The sequence below is a fragment of the Cuculus canorus genome, chromosome 28 (genome assembly GCF_017976375.1).
Source record: "Cuculus canorus isolate bCucCan1 chromosome 28, bCucCan1.pri, whole genome shotgun sequence".
In the NCBI taxonomy this organism is placed as follows: Eukaryota; Metazoa; Chordata; class Aves; order Cuculiformes; family Cuculidae; genus Cuculus; species Cuculus canorus.
In genome coordinates this window covers 2,493,250-2,510,299 of record NC_071428.1, presented here as the reverse complement: position 1 = coordinate 2,510,299, position 17,050 = coordinate 2,493,250, and the positions used below count along the sequence as shown (strand labels likewise).

The following is a 17,050-nucleotide window of genomic DNA, read 5'->3' as shown; positions in this document are numbered from 1 at the left end:
TAGTAGTAATATTCTGCTAAAGCTGTTTTAGTTTAGTTTCCGACCCGCAAGTCTTTTTCCTCTCATTTCCCTTCCCCCTTCTCCTCTGGAGAACAGAATTGTGACCCAAATTTCTTAGTTTTAGCTGCCAAAATTGAACGGGCTGGAGTTAAAGTGTGACATTATTATAAAAATAAATTAATGTGCTAATCATTTAAGAAGCCTTATAACTCTGGTGAAATTTAAACACTTCACCTTTTGAAGCATTGAATCAAGTGATCACTCGAAGTGCATCGTGTTTAAAACTTGAGTCTGGTAGGACTCAATTTAAACAAAAAATGGAGACCTAAATACTGCTTCGGAAAAATTTATTACATGCTTTGATATACTCAGAGTATCAAAGATGCCAAATAAGTGGCAGGATCGGAAAGCTCCCAATCCAAAATATCAAAACTTTACTTTTTATGCAGCTGTGTGAAAAAAATTGGGGCAAAAACTAGGAAGAAAAATATATGTAAACTTGTCTAATGCTACACAAGAGTGTTAAAAACAATGGAAGTATTTTTATCAAGTGGATAATGGTGAAGACTGAATTTACATTTTCGACTAAGAAGGTGCTCTCCATAGATTTTTTTTTTTTTTATAAATACTGACACATTCCACCCCAAGGGGGTTAAAAAAAAAGAAAGAAGAAAACCACAAGGAAACAAAAATCCAGATGCAATACAGTTTAATGATAAAAAGTCAAGTAGTGTTCTGCAAAACAAAATGAATATACATATTTATATAAGGTAAAGAAGCCATTTTAACCATCCCAACTGAAAGACAGCAAGAAAGACTCTGCTTTTCCATAATTCCAGAGTAAAACCCCTCTACTGATTACTTGAAAGTACAGCATAATAGAAAGCCAATGTGAAATTCAAAATCACAGATGCAAGCACAGTCATCAAAGAAGGAATTTCAAGAATAAGACATATGGTGGCCGTGTGTCCAGACAGTATCTTGCTTCTCTCCCTGCTTTGAAGAAGGGCATGAGGGTGCAAAACAGATCTGGAAACCTCAGCCACCTGCACCATCCTCACTCGAGCATCTGGCTTTGGGCTTCCTGGGCGTTGAGCTCAATGGACGTCCAACCTTGACCTTAGCAGGGCAGGCATCTTCTGCCGTAGCGACCACCCAGGCCAGAGAGGCTGAAGCCCCCGGAGTTGATGGGCACTCCTTCCTCATTCAGGATGCTGCCAACAGCAGCGGAGGCTGAGGATCCCACAGCGGTGTTCTGGGGGAAGGAGCTGAGGATGGGTCCGGGCAGGGTCACCACCACCGGAGAGGGCTGGATCACCACTCGGGAGTCCTGGCACTGCCTGACACAGGGCTCGTTGCAGCTGTTGGCGAGTGGGGTTGGGCCACAGGGACGGCACAGATCGTAGCAGGACATGGCTGTGGGATGGAGGTGCACCTGGGAGAGAGGGCAGGGGGAGAACAGGCAGAGTGTGAGGCAGTCTGACAGTCTTATCAGAGAGAGAGAGCATGGGCTTGGGGGAGAGGACAGCCTGGGAAAAGGACAGGATAAGGATCTCTGGCCCCCAAGGTTTCCCTGCAAAGAGAGTCCAAGTCCTTCTCCCATCTTTTCCCAGCAGAGAACAAGGGAAAAACAGACTATGAAAGAGCAAAGCTCTCAGTCGAACCTATACTGAGGCCATAGAGAAAGAGGAGAGTAAGTGAAATAGAGGAAGGAGGCAAAGGCAGTTGTAGCTCACCTTGTTCACCAGGGAGGAGAAGGCAAGAGAAGTGGATGAGGGACCTGCAGTTGGACTGCCTTTTATACCGAACAAGACCGCCCCAGGCCCTGAGGCTCCCTTTGGGCATGTGAGGTGTTTACCAACAAGCTCATCTCGCATGCAAATAATCACTATTAAAGAAATGAAGACGCTGCCTATGTTCCCTGCAACTCTGCCTTTTCATTTCCCCTTCCAGGACGCCCATTCGGCCTCAGAGGCTCCTTTCAAGTCTCACTATTAGAGGGAGAAAATATTTCTGGGGGAAAGGACACAGAAGTGAAGGAAGAAGATGAAAGCAAAGAGTAGATCACAAGTGTCTCCCGGTGATGCCAGTCGCTTAGCCTCTAGATGTTTGTTTTGAGGTTTTGTCATAACATATGGGGCCTCATTCCTTCCAAAAGTATCATTAAAGGCCAGACTCCCAGCGAGGTTCCTATGTGTTGGCCGGCCTCATCCTCAGCTTTCCCTGTTGACCAGCTCAGGCTCCCTCAGGTGCCAGCTTTCCACACCAAGCCAAGGGCTCAATGCTCTGCTCTTCATTCCTCAGGATAGAGGAGCAACAGTCTACACCCGAGAGAAATGACAGCCATGCTTGGGGCACAAGCCACAGTCCCGTGACATCCAAGCTCTGTCCTCTGCGCAAAGGGTGGACAAAAAGAGGTGGTGCCTCAAGCGTGGCTGTCATTCCTCTTGGGGACACCCAGGTTCCTCTTCTGCCTGAGGAAATGCATTGCAGGGCATTTAGTCCTTGGCTTGGGTTGGAAAGCTGGTGCATGAGACAGCCTGAGCTGGTCAACAGGGAAAGCTGAGGATTGGGCTGATCCTCACATAGGAAACTTGTTGAGAGTCTGGTCTTTACTGATAAGTTTGGAAGGAATGAGGCCATGCATGGTATGAATAAACTTCAAAACAAACAACTAGAGGGGAAGTCTGGAATCACTGGGTGAAGTGTTCCATCTCCTTGTCTTTGCCTTCATCTTCTTCCTTGCCTACTGTGTCATTTCCCCAGAAATATTTTCTCCCTCTAATAGTGAGACTTGAAAGGAGCCTCTGAGGCTGAATGGGCGTCCTGGACGGGGAAATGAAAGGGGAAATGAAAAGGCAGCATTTCATGGAACATAAGCTGCTTTTCCATTTCTTTAAAGTTGATCATTTGCATGCGAGATGAGCTTGTTGGTAAAAGCATCGCATGCCCAAAGGGCGCCTCAGGGCCAGAGGCGGTCTTGATCAGTATAAAAGGCAGTCCAACTGCAGGTCCCTCATCCACTTCTCTTGCCTTCTTCTCCCTGGTGAACAAGGTGAGCTGCAACTGCCTCGGCCCCATTCATCTCTTTCTTTCATTCTCCTCTTTCTCTATGGCCTCAGTATAGGTTTTACTAAGAACTTTGCTCTTTTATAGTCTCTTTTATCCTTGTTCTCTGCTGGGAGAAGATGGGAGGTCTTGGGCTATCTTGGGCGACAGACATCCTGATCCTCTCTTCTTCTATTATCAGGCAGTTCTCTCTTCCAAGCCCATGCTCTTTCTCTTGACACTCAGGCTGTCTCTCACTCTCTGCCTGTTCTTCCCCTGCCCTCTCTCCCAGGTGCACCTCCGTCCCACAGCCATGTCCTGCTACGATCTGTGCCGTCCCTGTGGCCCAACCCCACTCGCCAACAGCTGCAACGAGCCCTGTGTCAGGCAGTGCCAGGACTCCCGAGTGGTGATCCAGCCCTCTCCGGTGGTGGTGACCCTGCCCGGACCCATCCTCACCTCCTTCCCCCAGAATACCGCTGTGGGATCCTCAGCTTCTGCTGCTGTTGGCAGCATCCTGAGCCAGGAGGGAACCCCCATCAACTCCGGGGGCTTCAGCCTCTCTGGCCTGGGTGGTGGCTACTGCGGCAGAAGATGCCTGCCCTGCTAAGGTCGGGCTGGACGTGCAGTGAACACATCGACCAGGAAGCCCTAAGTCATGTGTTGGACTGAGGATGGAGCTGCTGGCTGGGCTTTCCAGAGGAGCTGAGCACCCTCACACCCTCCTGCATAGGAGCGAGGGAAGCGCAGTGCCATCCTGTGCTGTCTGGAAACACGGCCAGCTCCTGCTGTCTTCTTCTCCTGCTTTCTTCTCTGCATCATGAGTCCCTGTTGTCTCCTGCTGTCCTGTGCCATGGGTCTCTCCTGAAGCAAGTCAAGACGGGTCCAGCTCATCTCCATCTGCCCATGTGGGTGCAAGGAAGACGTATGTCCTACGGCTGTGAATGGCTGCCTGAGTGCCGGCTGCCCTCGGAGCTCCTGGCTCAGGTCCCTTCCAGCACTCCCTGCTTTGTTTCTGTCTTTAGACTCATTAAAGTTTATGCTGCATTGTAGTTTGATGTCTCCTTGTATTCCTTTCCTCCTGGGATGATCACCTGAGCTTTCTTGGTGAAAATGGGTCACTATACAGTGACATGGCTGAAGGGATGTGGTGGTCTTGCATCATTCCAGTGGGATTAGGAGTGTGTGTCCAGCTGAAATGATCACCTGGAGGGGATTCCGCTTTACCTGTGACAAAGCCATCCCAAAGTCACCCACATTTTTTTTTGTCCTGAACACCAGGCTCAGTGAATCCCTTAGCAAAACCTTATGATGCCCTCCATGGCTCCATGTAGTGTGTCAGGTGGGAGAGATTCCCAAGGAGTTATAAACCCTTACTTCTACTCACAGACCATCAGCCTGCGGTCCCCAACTTCCTTTCTGAAGCACTTCGCTCTGCTGGTGGGCCTGCACGTTCCCTCCTTGGGAGCTTCCATGATTTCTTGTTCATGACACTGATGTGAGGGCATACAGCAACTCCCTTTCTGTGCTTTGCACACGGAAAGAACTTCCCTCCAGGCTGCAGCCATTGTGTCCTCCCGTGTAGATGACAGCAGCTGTCTTTCAGGGAAGGCAGGACTTTAGCTATAAGGAAGACACACATGGGGCAACTGAAGAGCTGCCCTCTCCTCCACCGATGGAAAGAGTAGGGTGGACAGGGCAAAATGTCACCCGTGGAGGACAAGAGCAGTTGGTGGGAAAGGATAAAGAGCTTATCATCTCCTACATTCCCTGTGGCAGAAGCAACAGTCATATCCTACCGGAGCAGGGCACACCAATTTCATGCCATCTTCACCCACAAGAACAGTTACTCCCCTCCCTGATCTCAGAGGCTTTGAGGTTCAGAGCAGAATAGCAGGAAAACACAAAACACAAGGAAAGGTTCTTCCTTTCCTTCCTGCAGTGTTCCAGGGATGGAGAGTGGAACATGCCTCACTTCACTGCCATGGACAACAAAGGATGGGAACTTCCAAGCAGTGACATCAACATTGATGAGTATTTCAGAACAGGAGCTGGGTGGCCCGGAGAGATGATCTGGGATCAGAAGTGAAGGGTTACAACTCCTCGGGTGTCTCTCCCTCAGCACACACCATGAACCCATGGAAGTCATCGCAGGGGTTTGCTGGGAGACCCAGGAGGTCTGGTGTTCAGGACAAAGGGATGTGGGAGACTTTGGGATGGCTTTGTCACAGGGAAAGGGCAGTCCCCTCCAGGTGACCATTTCAGCTGGACACACATTCCTAAACCCACTGGAATGATGCAAGAGAACCACATGTTTCCACTCTATAGTCATCCCAGATTCCCCTGAACAGCTCAGATGAGCATCCCAGGAGGGAAGGAGTATGAGGAGACATCAAGCTACAATGCAGCATAAACTTTAATGAGTCTAAAGACAGAAACAAAGCAGGGAGTGCTGGAAGGGACCTGAGCCAGGTGCTCCGAGGGCAGCCGGCACTCAGGCAGCCATTCACAGCCATAGGACATACGTCTTCCTTGCACCCACATTGGCAGATGGAGATGAGCTGGACCCATCTTGAGTTGCTTCAGGAGAGACCCATGGCACAGGACAGCAGGAGACAACAGGGACTCATGATGCAGAGAAGAAAGCAGGAGAAGAAGACAGCAGGAGCTGGCCGTGTTTCCAGACAGCGCAGGATGGCACTGAGCTTCCCTCGCTCCTATGCAGGAGGGTGTGAGGGTGCTCAGCTCCTCTGGAAAGCCCAGCCAGCAGCTCCATCCTCAGTCCAACACATGACTTAGGGCTTCCTGGTCGATGTGTTCACTGCACGTCCAGCCCGACCTTAGCAGGGCAGGCATCTTCTGCCGCAGTAGCCACCACCCAGGCCAGAGAGGCTGAAGCCCCCGGAGTTGATGGGGGTTCCCTCCTGGCTCAGGATGCTGCCAACAGCAGCAGAAGCTGAGGATCCCACAGCGGTGTTCTGGGGGAAGGAGGTGAGGATGGGTCCGGGCAGAGTCACCACCACCGGAGAGGGCTGGATCACCACTCGGGAGTCCTGGCACTGCCTGACACAGGGCTCGTTGCAGCTGTTGGCGAGTGGGGTTGGGCCACAGGGACGGCACAGATCGTAGCAGGACATGGCTGTGGGACGGAGGTGCACCTGGGAGAGAGGGCAGGGGAAGAACAGGCAGAGAGTGAGAGACAGCCTGAGTGTCAAGAGAAAGAGCATGAGCTTGGAAGAGAGTACTGCCTAATAATAGAAGAAGAGAGGATCAGGATGTCTGTCCCCCATAGTTTCCCTGCAAAGATAGCCCAAGACCTCCCATCTTTTCCCAGCAGAGAACAAGGGAAAAACAGACTATGAAAGAGCAAAGCTCTCAGTTGAACCTATACTGAGGCCATAGAGAAAGAGGAGAGTAAGTGAAATAGAGGAAGGAGGCAAAGGCAGTTGCAGCTCACCTCTTTCACCAGGGAGGAGAAGGCAAGAGAAGTGGATGAGGGACCTGCAGTTGGACTGCCTTTTATACTGATCGGGACCGCCCCAGGCCCTGAGGCTCCCTTTGGGCATGTGAGGTGTTTACCAAGAAGCTCATCTCGCATGCAAACAATGAACTTTAAAGCAATGGGGACGCTGCCTATGTTCCCTGCAACTCTGCCTTTTCATTTCCCCATCCAGGACACCCATTCGGCCTCAGAGGCTCCTTTTAAGTCACACTATTAGAGATCAAAATGCTTGCAGGGAAATGACACAGTAGGGAAGGAAGAAGATGAAGGCAAAGACAAGGAGATGGAACACCTCACCCAATGATGCCATTCTCCTACCCTCTAGTTGTTTGTTTTGAAGTTTATTCATACCACGCATGGCCTCATTCTTTCCAAAGTCATCATTAAAGACCAGACTCTAAACAAGTTTCCTATGTGAGGACCAGCCTCATCCTCAGCTTTCCCTGTCGACCAGCTCAGCCTGCCTCAGGCACCAGCTTTCCAACCCAAGCCAAGGACTAAATGCTCTACACTGTAATTCCTCAGACAGAAGAGGAACCTGGGTGTCCCCAAGAGGAGTGATGCCATGCTTTGGGCACCAGCCGCACTCCTCTGAGACCCAGCAGGGTCCTCATTGCAAACGCTGGACAAAACACCTTCCCTAATTATATTGGAACTTCACTAGAGAGAAGTAATGCTCTGATCACAGAGGCCCAGGCCAAATTCTTTTTCTTTTTGGATGATTAGGAGAGCCTAGAATGTGCACCGTGCTAACCCATGGAGAAGAGTGGAAGTCCACCCGATGAGAAATGTTGTCAAACCTCAGCAAGAGCTGACTGTTCTCCACAGGACCAGAGTCAGAATGTGAACATGATTACAAGACCAGGAGGGCAGCAGCCGCGTTGCACTGTACCCGAGCAAGGAAAAACGCAGAAACGAGAGAGAAATACAGCACAGAGCCCACTTCAAAGATCAAGATCGTGATGACAGAGCAAGACTGATGTCCAGCCGGGCACTCAGATCCTGTGATGGCAAGCTGGGTCAACAGAGCCCACCAATTGCTGCCCATGATCACCAGAGAGATCCAAGGAGAGGCTGGGAATTCAGCAGGCAGCTCAGGGTCCAGATCAAATGGGCTCATCTGCAAAAGATCAGGAGGTTTACACTCAAGACATCAAACTGAAGAAAAGGGCAAGACCTCAGGACAGAACTTAAGTAGAGCCCTGGGTCAAAGGGAAGAGGGAGGCGTGAGGGACCGCAGGTGAGCCTTATCAGGGTCGTTAGCCTGTTGTTACTTCACTCAGGCCAATGACGTGCAAGAAGAGGAAATTTCCTGTGCACCTGGGAAACAGGACCCCAAGTGCATTGATCATGAAAGTAAGGAGAAGGGATTCTTCCTCCCAGAAAGGAACCTTACGTATATTTGGTGAGTACAAAATCAGTCTTTTCTTCAAAAGTTTCTTTCTATCAATGTCCTGCCTCAGAAAACCCACAGAAAGGCTCCTCTTTGACCTTGACAGTCCCACACCAATCACCTTTGGTGATGCTCTGCCCAAAGGCTCCAGATCCCCACTGCACCCTCTTCTCTCGGATCACAAGCTGCAGATGCTGCCCAGACCCTGCTCCTGCTCTCAGGTTGTCACAGCTCCTGAATGTCGGTGGAGAGTGCGTTTGCTGAGGGCTTTCCTGCACAGATGGGCACAGGGGGTGCTGCTGACAGCAGCTGCCTTTCGGGGAGGAGAGAGCTTTAGATCTGGGAAAAGGCACTGCAGGGCTTCCCGCAGCACATGGGGCAGAACAAGAGGTGCCCCCACCTTCCACCCAGTGCAGGAGTGGAGTGCTTAGGAAAAACATCACCTGTGGAGGATGAGAGCATGTGGCAGGAAAGGGCAGTGAGGTTGTCTTCTCCTACACCTCGTGCGGCAGGAGCAACAACTGCAACCTGCTGGAACACGCTATGCCAACTACGTGCCATCTACACCCCCAGGCAAGGTTACTTCCCTCCCTCATGTCTTGCAGTTCAGACCAGAATGGTAGGAAGACACAATGGTGCAGCCTGCAGGGTTCTTTCTTTCCCTCCTCACGTGTGAAAGGGACAGAGAGGGACTTCATGCGTGCCCTCAGTTCAGTGTCATGGGAACTCCTAAGCGGGGTCTGTGCAAGCCTGTCACCATTGCAAAGTACATCGGAACCGGAGCGGAGTGCACAGAGAGGTCTGGAGGCAGAAGTGAAGGGTTCCAACTCTTTGGGCAACTGTTGCACACTACAGACCTATTGCTGCCAAGTAAGACTTTGCAGGGGTTTGCTGAAAGACCTGGAAAGTCTGGTGCTTAGGAGAAAGGGCACTGGGTGACTTTTGGATGGTTTTGTCACATGCTATGGACAGTCCCCTCTAGATGACTATTTCAGCTGGAAACATACGCTTGATTCCTTTGGAATGCTGCAAAAGCACCACATGACTTCAGCTGCACCCTTCCACTGTATTCCCCCTCAGATAGTTTGGGTGAGCATCCCATCTGGGTAGTAAAACACTGAGACATCAGGCTACAATGCAGCATAAACTTTAATGAGTCTAAAGGCAGAAACAAAGCAGGGAGTGCTGGAAGGGACCTGAGCCAGGAGCTCCGAGGGCAGCCGGCACTCAGGCAGCCATTCACAGCTGTGGGTCATACGTCTTCCTTGCACCCACATGGGCAGATGGAGATGAGCTGGACCCGTCTTGAGTTGCTTCAGGAGAGACCCATGGCACAGGACAGCAGGAGACAACAGGGACTCACGATGCAGAGAAGAAAGCAGGAGAAGAAGACAGCAGGAGCTGGCCGTGTTCCCAGACAGCACAGGATGGCACTGCGCTTCCCTCGCTCCTATGCAGGAGGGTGTGAGGGTGCTCAGCTCCTCTGGAAAGCCCAGCCAGCAGCTCCATCCTCAGTCCAACACATGACTTAGGGCTTCCCGGTCAATGTGTTCACTGCACGTCCAGCCCGACCTTAGCAGGGCAGGCATCTTCTGCCGCAGTAGCCACCACCCAGGCCAGAGAGGCTGAAGCCCCCGGAGTTGATGGGGGTTCCCTCCTGGCTCAGGATGCTGCCAACAGCAGCAGAAGCTGAGGATCCCACAGCGGTGTTCTGGGGGAAGGAGGTGAGGATGGGTCCGGGCAGGGTCACCACCACCGGAGAGGGCTGGATCACCACTCGGGAGTCCTGGCACTGCCTGACACAGGGCTCGTTGCAGCTGTTGGCCAGTGGGGTTGGGCCACAGGGACGGCACAGATCGTAGCAGGACATGGCTGTGGGACGGAGGTGCACCTGGGAGAGAGGGCAGGGGAAGAAAAAGCAGCAATTGAGGCACAGCCTGACAGCCTGATGGGTGAAAGAGCATGAGCTTAGAAGGCTATGCAGTCTGATAAGAGAAGAAGGCACGAGGAGCCCCAGTCCCTATAGTTTCCCTGCAAGAAGACTCCAAGACCTCCCATCTTCTCCCAGCAGAGAACCAGGAAAAAGAGACTGTGAATGTGCAAGGCTCTTGGTAAAACCTCTACCAAGGCCATAGGGAAAGAGGAGAATAAGAGAAAAAGAAGGAAACAAAGACAGTTGCAGCTCACCTTGTTCACCAGGGAGAAGAAGGGAAGAGAAGTGGATGAGGGACCTGCAGTTGGACTGCCTTTTATACTGTTCCAGACCACCTCCAGCCCGTGGCTCCCTTTGGGCATGTGAGGTGTTTACCAACAAGCTCATCTTGCATGCAAACGATCAACATTAAAGAAATGGAGACGCTGCTTATGTTCCTTGAAATGCTGCCTTTTCATTTCCCCCGTCCAGGACGCTCATTCAGCCTCAGAGGCTCCTTTCAAGTCACGCTATTAGAGATCAAAATGCTTGCAGGGAAATGACACAGAAGGGAAGGAAGAAGATGAAAGTAAAGACAAGGAGATGGAACACCTGACCTAGTGGTGCCAGACTCTTACCCTCTAGGTGTTTGTTTTGTGGTTTTGTCATTCCTGAATGGGCTTATTTCCTTTCAAACCCATCATTACAAGCCAGACTCTCAACAAAGGTCCTGTGTGAGGACCAGCTTCATCCCCTGCTTTCCCTGCTGACCAGTTCAGGCTGCCTCAGGCACCAGCTTGCCAAGCCAAGCCGAGGACTAAATGCTCTGCACAGCATTTTTTGGGAACAGCAGAGCAACTGGGTGTCCCCAAAAGGAATGACAGCCACGCTTGGGGCACCAGCCACCCTCCTCTAACAGCCAGCAAGGTCCACACTGCAATGGGCGGACGAAACACCTTCACCAATTACGTGGGACTCCACCAGAGACAGACAACGCTCTCAGGTCAAATTCCTCATTGAGGATGATGAGGACAGCTTAGACGGTGCTCTGTGCTATCCTGATGATGACAGTAAAATCCATCCAAATAGAAATGCTCAGTGTGGTTTGTGGATGTTGATGGATTTTACACCTCCTGAGGGCCTTCCTGCACAGCTGGGCACAGGAGGTGTTGCTGACAGCGTTTGTCTTGCAGGCAGGACAGAGCATTACATCTGGGGAAAAGCACTGCAGGGGCTCCCACAGCACATAGGGCAGTACAAGAGGTGTCCCCCTTCCACCGAAAGCAGGAGAAGAGTGCACAGTATTAATATCACCCGTGGAGGACAAGAGCAGTTGGTGGGAAAGGATAAAGAGCTTGTCCTCTCCTACATTCCCTGCGGCAGAAGCAACAGTCATATCCTACCGGAGCAGGGCACACCAATTTCATGCCATCTTCACCCACAAGAACAGTTACTCCCCTCCCTGATCTCAGAGGCTTTGAGGTTCAGAGCAGAACAGCAGGAAAACACAAAACACAAGGAAAGGTTCTTCCTTTCCTTCCTGCAGTGTTCCAGGGATGGAGAGGGGCTGGCTACATGCCTCACTTCACTGCCATGGACAACAAAGGATGGGAACTTCCAAGCAGTGACATCAACATTGATGAGTATTTCAGAACAGGAGCTGGGTGGCCTGGAGAGATGATCTGGGATCAGAAGTGAAGGGTTACAACTCCTCGGGTGTCTCTCCCTCAGCATACACCATGAACCCATGGAAGTCATCGCAGGGGTTTGCTGGGAGACCCAGGAGGTCTGGTGTTCAGGACAAAGGGATGGGGGAGACTTTGGGATGGCTTTGTCACAGGGAAAGGGCAGTCCCCTCCAGGTGACCATTTCAGCTGGACACACATTCCTAAACCCACTGGAATGATGCAAGAGAACCACAACCCTTCAGCCACAACTTTCCACTGTATAGTGACCCCAGATTCCCCTGGACAGCTCGGATGAGCATCCCAGGAGGGAAGGAGTATGAGGAGACATCAAGCTACAATGCAGCATAAACTTTAATGAGTCTAAAGACAGAAACAAAGCAGGGAGTGCTGGAAGGGACCTGAGCCAGGTGCTCCGAGGGCAGCCGGCACTCCGGCAGCCATTCACAGCTGTGGGACATACGTCTTCCTCACAACCACATGGCAGATGGAGATGAGCTGGACCCGTCTTGACTTGCTTCAGGAGAGACCCATGGCACAGGACGGCAGGAGATAACAGGGACTTGTGATGCAGAGAAGAAAGCAGGAGAAGAAGACAGCAGGAGCTGGCCGTGTTTCCAGACAGCACCAACTGGTGCCTGGCTTATCTCCCTTCTTTGCAGGAGAGTGTTAGGTTGCTCAGTTCCTCTGAAAACTCCAGCCAGCAGCTCCATCCTCAGTCCAGCACATGAATTAGGTCTTCCTGGTCGATGTGTTCACTGCACGTCCAGCCCGACCTTAGCAGGGCAGGCATCTTCTGCCGCAGTAGCCACCACCCAGGCCAGAGAGGCTGAAGCCCCCAGAGTTGATGGGGGTTCCCTCCTGGCTCAGGATGCTGCCAACAGCAGCAGAAGCTGAGGATCCCACAGCAGTGTTCTGGGGGAAGGAGGTGAGGATGGGTCCGGGCAGGGTCACCACCACCGGAGAGGGCTGGATCACCACTCGGGAGTCCTGGCACTGCCTGACACAGGGCTCGTTGCAGCTGTTGGCGAGTGGGGTTGGGCCACAGGGACGGCACAGATCGTAGCAGGACATGGCTGTGGGACGGAGGTGCACCTGGGAGAGAGGGCAGGGGAAGAACAGGCAGAGAGTGAGGTACAGATCAACAACCTGCTTGTACTGAGAAAGTACTGGGTGGGAGCAGGGACAGCCTGCACAGGGAGAAGGGGTGTCGTAGGAGGTTTAGCCCTACTGTTTCCCTGCAAAGATAGCCCAAGACCCTTTGTCCTGATTTTTCCACCAGTTGAGAACAAGAATAACAGAGATGATGGGATTGGTTAAGAGGAGTAAGGCTATCAGACAAAATTCTGTCAAGAAAAAGATTCAGTTAAGGCCAAAAGACAAAGTGCAGAACAAGACAAAGAGGAGATACAGACAAAGGAGGTTGCAGCTCACCTTATTTACCAAGGAGTGGAAGGCAAGAGGAGTGTATGAGGGAGCTGCTGCAGATGGAATGGCTTTTATACTGGTGGAGGCTGCCCCAGGCCCAGAGGAGCCCTTTGGGCATGTGATGTGTTTACCAACAAGCTCATCTTGCATGCAAAGCATTGCAATTAAGAAGAGGGGACACTGCTTATGTTCCCCGCAATGCTGCCTTTTCATTTCCCTGTCTATGACGCCCATTCACCCTCATAGGCTCCTTTCAAGCCACACTATTAGAGACCAAAATGTTTCCAGGGGACACAACACGTCAGCACAGGCCGATGGTGCAGTCAGAGATGAGGAGCATGGTGCCAAACCCTTGCTTCCAGGGCCTCACTTTGAAGCGTTTCCTGCCGCATGGGGCAGGTCTTCTCGTAACCCTGAGGTTCCAGCCTGGACTCCCACATGCAAGGGTCAGCAGCATCCATCCCTCCCTTTCACGGTCTGCTTGCTCACTCTGCATTAGGCACCAACTTTCTTGGCAGGGATCCTCTGATCCTGCATTTCAGACTCTCTTTGAGGCTGAGCTTTGCTCTCAGCAGAAGTTTGCCTCTTTTGCACCTTCCTTCTCTCCTTTATCCCACCTTAAGCAAACGATTACCAGTGTTTAAGAAAGAAAGCTATTCCCCTCCGGCCGCTCTCTGCTGGAGGCGCACCAGGCAGTGATCGAGGCTTGTGCTGGGCCAGCCATAAGTGTCTTTCTTCATGCCCGTGTCTTTGCTACAACTTCTGCTTTGGCCACCCAGACCACCAGCACACCAGGCACGACCAAACACTTGGCAGGAATTCCACAGGACATCCTCCCCGGCTCAGCAGCAAGCAGTGGCCACAAGGTCTTTGTGAGGAGAGTTGGAGAAGTGCAGCGCAAGAGATGCCTCCTGCTCTACCTAAAGTGCAACCAGAGCACCAGGAGCAATATTGCCTGGATGGGAAGGAGGAACTGAGAACACGGCTGGGTGTTCAATAAATCTCTCAGTCTCCCTATCTTCAGGCCTGCTTGGAGGGACAAAAGGATGACTGCTTGGGACCTCTCTAGGAAGAGGCTGCACAGCAGCTGAGTGAGGTTTTTGGAGGATATGATCATATTTGCTCCAGACATACTTCTCTTTGGGACACAGTGATGCATACAGGAGGACTCCACAACTCTTAATGTTTTTTCACCATAAGAAGGTACCAGTGGAGGTTAAGGTGACTTTCCTGCTCCATCTATCACTCCACAGAGTTTCCAGGACATGTCACCAATGCTGCCAATTCTTGAAGATGAGAGAGGATGAGCCCTGCGTGTGCATTCCTGTCCCTTACACACCCATTTCCCATTGTTCCAAAATCTAAACAAGAGTTCACATCTGCATTTACACGATTTTTCTGGCTGCCAACTGTCCTATCACTTCCTTTGCAACTCCCTTCGGTACCAGAGTGTGGAAGAAGCACTTGGATGAGGGAAGAGCAAGGGCACATTGTGATTGGTAACATGCAACAGAGCCTTGGGCAGGAGGGTGTTAGCCTGAACGGATTTGGCTTCTGTCACATCAAAGGCTTCCCTCATCAACTGGAAGCCAGTCTCCAACCTCACTTCTTCCTTACATGTCCCTTTGAGGAGCTTCTGGCAACCCTTTCCATGCTCAGATAGTGCCACACATTCCTTCACCTCCACATGTCTCTTCCAGTGACCCTTGAGGGTGTTCTGATAGGCACGAGGCAGGTTCACCATTTGTCTTCACCTGCCCACCTTTCTCCTTTCCAGGGCATCCTTTTTTTCCCCCCTGCACAGCTTGGCCGGGCATCCCAGGAGTAAAGGAACATGAGGAGACATCAGGCTACAATGCAGCATAAACTTTAATGAGTCTAAAGACAGAGACAAAGCAGGGAGTGCTGGAAGGGACCCGGGCCAGGTGCTCCGAGGGCAGCCGGCACTCAGGCAGCCCTGCACAGCAATGGGGGACACATCTTCCTCCCACACACAAGTGAGAGGGCGATGAGCAGGACTCTTCTCATCTTGCTTCAGGACTAACTGATGGCACAGGACAGCAGGAGACAACAGGGACTCATGATGCAGAGAAGAAAGCAGGAGAAGAAGACAGCAGGAGCTGGCCGTGTTTCCAGACAGCACAGGATGGCACTGAGCTTCCCTCGCTCCTACGCAGGAGGGTGTGAGGGTGCTCAGCTCCTCTGGAAAGCCCAGCCAGCAGCTCCATCCTCAGTCCAACACATGACTTAGGGCTTCCTGGTCGATGTGTTCACTGCACGTCCAGCCCGACCTTAGCAGGGCAGGCATCTTCTGCCGCAGTAGCCACCACCCAGGCCAGAGAGGCTGAAGCCCCCGGAGTTGATGGGGGTTCCCTCCTGGCTCAGGATGCTGCCAACAGCAGCAGAAGCTGAGGATCCCACAGCGGTGTTCTGGGGGAAGGAGGTGAGGATGGGTCCGGGCAGGGTCACCACCACCGGAGAGGGCTGGATCACCACTCGGGAGTCCTGGCACTGCCTGACACAGGGCTCGTTGCAGCTGTTGGCGAGTGGGGTTGGGCCACAGGGACGGCACAGATCGTAGCAGGACATGGCTGTGGGACGGAGGTGCACCTGGGAGAGAGGGCAGGGGAAGAAAAAGCAGCAATTGAGGCACAGCCTGACAGCCTGATGGGTGAAAGAGCATGAGCTTAGAAGGCTATGCAGTCTGATAAGAGAAGAAGGCACGAGGAGCCCCAGTCCCTATAGTTTCCCTGCAAGAAGACTCCAAGACCTCCCATCTTCTCCCAGCAGAGAACAAGGAAAAAGAGACTGTGAACGTGCAAGGCTCTTGGTAAAACCTCTACCGAGGCCATAAGGAAAGAGGAGAATAAGAGAAAAAGAAGGAAACAAAGGCAGTTGCAGCTCACCTTGTTCACAGGGAGAAGAAAGGAAGAGAAGTGGATGAGGGACCTGCAGTTGGACTGCCTTTTATACTGGTCCGATCAGCCCCAGGCTCAAGGGCTCCCTTTCTGCATGTGATATGTTTACCAACAAGCTCATTTTGTATGCTAAGAATCCCACCTATATAAGTGGTGATATTGTTTATGCTCCCTGCAACACCGCCTTTTCATTTCCCTGTCCGTGACGTGCCCAGTCAGCCACACCGACTCCTTTCAAGTTACACCATTAGAGGCTAAAACATTTCCAGGGGAGTTTACAACAAAAATCAGGCAGATGCTTCAGCCAACTGGGTGGAGTTGTGTCATATTTTCAGGTGGTGTCAGCGTCTTGCCCTCCTGAGGCTTTCTTTTAGCCTTTGTCATAATGAACGCAGGGGGTTTTTTTCATTACCAACCCAGGATTAAAGGACGTGTTTTCTTTCAGCAGAGACTGGCCGAATCCACTTTTCTTTCTGCCTCCAAGGCCTTCTATGCTTTCTTAGTCATCGTTTTCTTTGTCAGAGAGACTAAGGTGTTGGGAATTTGAACTTTCTTTGGTATCTCACATTGCCCTTAGAACAAATTAGCCCATCTGGTTTTCCTTCCCCCTCTTTCAGCGTTGACTGAAGTACCCCACTCATCAGTGCAGGAATGTTTCAGAAAGAATGATGCTGCTTTCCCATAATTTTTATTTAGCTACTGCTGACACCTTGCAGAAATCACACCCTAAGAACATCTTCTGGCTTCAGAACTCTTCCTTCTTCCATCCTTCATGTCCATACCTCAGCTTCTATTTTGGTCCTATAACCTGAGAGGACCACACACACAGTTCCAAATATGCAGTAAAGCTTCCATGCAACACATAAGTCTTCCCAAAAGCATGGGAGGGTGGCAGTGCCAACAAAACCAGCCTGGAGAGCAGCAGGGGTCGGGATCTCCCCAGGGATGCACCCAAGGGAAGGATTCAATGATCTGCATTGCATTTCCTGAGACAAAAGAGGACCTGAGTGTCCCCAAGGGGAATGACACCTCAGCTTGGGGCACCATCTGTACTCCTCTGACACCCCAGCTGGGACCTCCTTGCAAAGAGTGGGTAAAACCGCTCTCCCAGTGACGCTGAGAGTCCATCAGAGACAGGCAATGCTCTGACCACAGAGACCTAAG

General features: G+C 51.6%; 6 protein-coding genes across 9 annotated transcripts; 1 reads left to right on the top strand and 5 right to left on the bottom strand.

The window, feature by feature from the left end:
• Positions 1-692: 692 nt before the first annotated feature.
• Positions 693-1,845, bottom strand: LOC104066207 (feather beta keratin). Of its 2 annotated transcripts, none has more exons than XM_054050779.1 (2): positions 1,741-1,845; positions 693-1,438 (listed from the first exon to the last, which is right to left on the bottom strand). In XM_054050779.1, the coding sequence occupies exons 1-2, from the start codon at positions 1,843-1,845 to the stop codon at positions 1,121-1,123; spliced, it is 423 nt and encodes a 140-aa protein (XP_053906754.1). In that variant the 3' UTR covers positions 693-1,120. The 2 variants fall into 2 exon arrangements, with proteins under 2 accessions (XP_053906754.1, XP_053906753.1); XM_054050778.1 differs by having other exon boundaries at positions 693-1,435; positions 1,737-1,844.
• Positions 1,846-2,921: 1,076 nt separating this feature from the next.
• Positions 2,922-4,100, top strand: LOC128849335 (feather beta keratin-like). Of its 2 annotated transcripts, none has more exons than XM_054050762.1 (2): positions 2,922-3,055; positions 3,341-4,100. In XM_054050762.1, the coding sequence occupies exon 2, from the start codon at positions 3,362-3,364 to the stop codon at positions 3,656-3,658; it is 297 nt and encodes a 98-aa protein (XP_053906737.1). In that variant the 5' UTR covers positions 2,922-3,055; positions 3,341-3,361; the 3' UTR covers positions 3,659-4,100. The 2 variants fall into 2 exon arrangements, with proteins under 2 accessions (XP_053906737.1, XP_053906738.1); XM_054050763.1 differs by having other exon boundaries at positions 2,947-3,051; positions 3,338-4,100.
• Positions 4,101-5,446: 1,346 nt separating this feature from the next.
• LOC128849424 (feather beta keratin-like) lies at positions 5,447-6,661 on the bottom strand. 2 transcript variants are annotated; one of them, XM_054051240.1, is made up of 2 exons: positions 6,506-6,661; positions 5,447-6,206 (listed from the first exon to the last, which is right to left on the bottom strand). In XM_054051240.1, the coding sequence occupies exons 1-2, from the start codon at positions 6,644-6,646 to the stop codon at positions 5,889-5,891; spliced, it is 459 nt and encodes a 152-aa protein (XP_053907215.1). In that variant the 5' UTR covers positions 6,647-6,661; the 3' UTR covers positions 5,447-5,888. The 2 variants fall into 2 exon arrangements, with proteins under 2 accessions (XP_053907215.1, XP_053907216.1); XM_054051241.1 differs by having other exon boundaries at positions 5,447-6,209; positions 6,510-6,614.
• A 2,413-nt stretch (positions 6,662-9,074) lies between these two features.
• On the bottom strand, positions 9,075-10,276 carry LOC128849392 (feather beta keratin-like). The gene is made up of 2 exons (XM_054051123.1): positions 10,131-10,276; positions 9,075-9,834 (listed from the first exon to the last, which is right to left on the bottom strand). The coding sequence occupies exons 1-2, from the start codon at positions 10,236-10,238 to the stop codon at positions 9,517-9,519; spliced, it is 426 nt and encodes a 141-aa protein (XP_053907098.1). The 5' UTR covers positions 10,239-10,276; the 3' UTR covers positions 9,075-9,516.
• A 1,600-nt stretch (positions 10,277-11,876) lies between these two features.
• Positions 11,877-13,142, bottom strand: LOC104066208 (feather beta keratin). The gene is made up of 2 exons (XM_054051122.1): positions 12,975-13,142; positions 11,877-12,635 (listed from the first exon to the last, which is right to left on the bottom strand). The coding sequence occupies exons 1-2, from the start codon at positions 13,125-13,127 to the stop codon at positions 12,318-12,320; spliced, it is 471 nt and encodes a 156-aa protein (XP_053907097.1). The 5' UTR covers positions 13,128-13,142; the 3' UTR covers positions 11,877-12,317.
• A 1,677-nt stretch (positions 13,143-14,819) lies between these two features.
• LOC128849419 (feather beta keratin-like) lies at positions 14,820-16,010 on the bottom strand. Its single transcript, XM_054051233.1, has 2 exons — positions 15,875-16,010; positions 14,820-15,578 (listed from the first exon to the last, which is right to left on the bottom strand). The coding sequence occupies exon 2, from the start codon at positions 15,555-15,557 to the stop codon at positions 15,261-15,263; it is 297 nt and encodes a 98-aa protein (XP_053907208.1). The 5' UTR covers positions 15,558-15,578; positions 15,875-16,010; the 3' UTR covers positions 14,820-15,260.
• Between the last annotated feature and the right edge of the window lie 1,040 nt (positions 16,011-17,050).

Excerpts from the sequence above, each read along its gene's own strand:
- LOC104066208 (XM_054051122.1), bottom strand. The coding sequence starts at position 13,127 with ATGCTTTGCATGCAAGATGAGCTTGTTGGTAAACACATCACATGCCCA. Across the intron at positions 12,636-12,974 it reads TCCACTCCTTGGTAAATAAG|GTGCACCTCCGTCCCACAGC; the intron begins GTGAGCTGCAAC and ends CCTCTCTCCCAG.
- LOC128849424 (XM_054051240.1), bottom strand. The coding sequence starts at position 6,646 with ATGCGAGATGAGCTTCTTGGTAAACACCTCACATGCCCAAAGGGAGCC. Across the intron at positions 6,207-6,505 it reads TCTCCTCCCTGGTGAAAGAG|GTGCACCTCCGTCCCACAGC; the intron begins GTGAGCTGCAAC and ends CCTCTCTCCCAG.
- LOC128849335 (XM_054050763.1), top strand. The coding sequence starts at position 2,947 with ATGCCCAAAGGGCGCCTCAGGGCCAGAGGCGGTCTTGATCAGTATAAA. Across the intron at positions 3,052-3,337 it reads GCCTTCTTCTCCCTGGTGAA|CAGGTGCACCTCCGTCCCAC; the intron begins CAAGGTGAGCTG and ends TGCCCTCTCTCC.
- LOC128849419 (XM_054051233.1), bottom strand. The coding sequence starts at position 15,557 with ATGTCCTGCTACGATCTGTGCCGTCCCTGTGGCCCAACCCCACTCGCC.
- LOC128849392 (XM_054051123.1), bottom strand. The coding sequence starts at position 10,238 with ATGCCCAAAGGGAGCCACGGGCTGGAGGTGGTCTGGAACAGTATAAAA. Across the intron at positions 9,835-10,130 it reads TCTTCTCCCTGGTGAACAAG|GTGCACCTCCGTCCCACAGC; the intron begins GTGAGCTGCAAC and ends CCTCTCTCCCAG.
- LOC104066207 (XM_054050779.1), bottom strand. The coding sequence starts at position 1,845 with ATGCCCAAAGGGAGCCTCAGGGCCTGGGGCGGTCTTGTTCGGTATAAA. Across the intron at positions 1,439-1,740 it reads GCCTTCTCCTCCCTGGTGAA|CAGGTGCACCTCCATCCCAC; the intron begins CAAGGTGAGCTA and ends TGCCCTCTCTCC.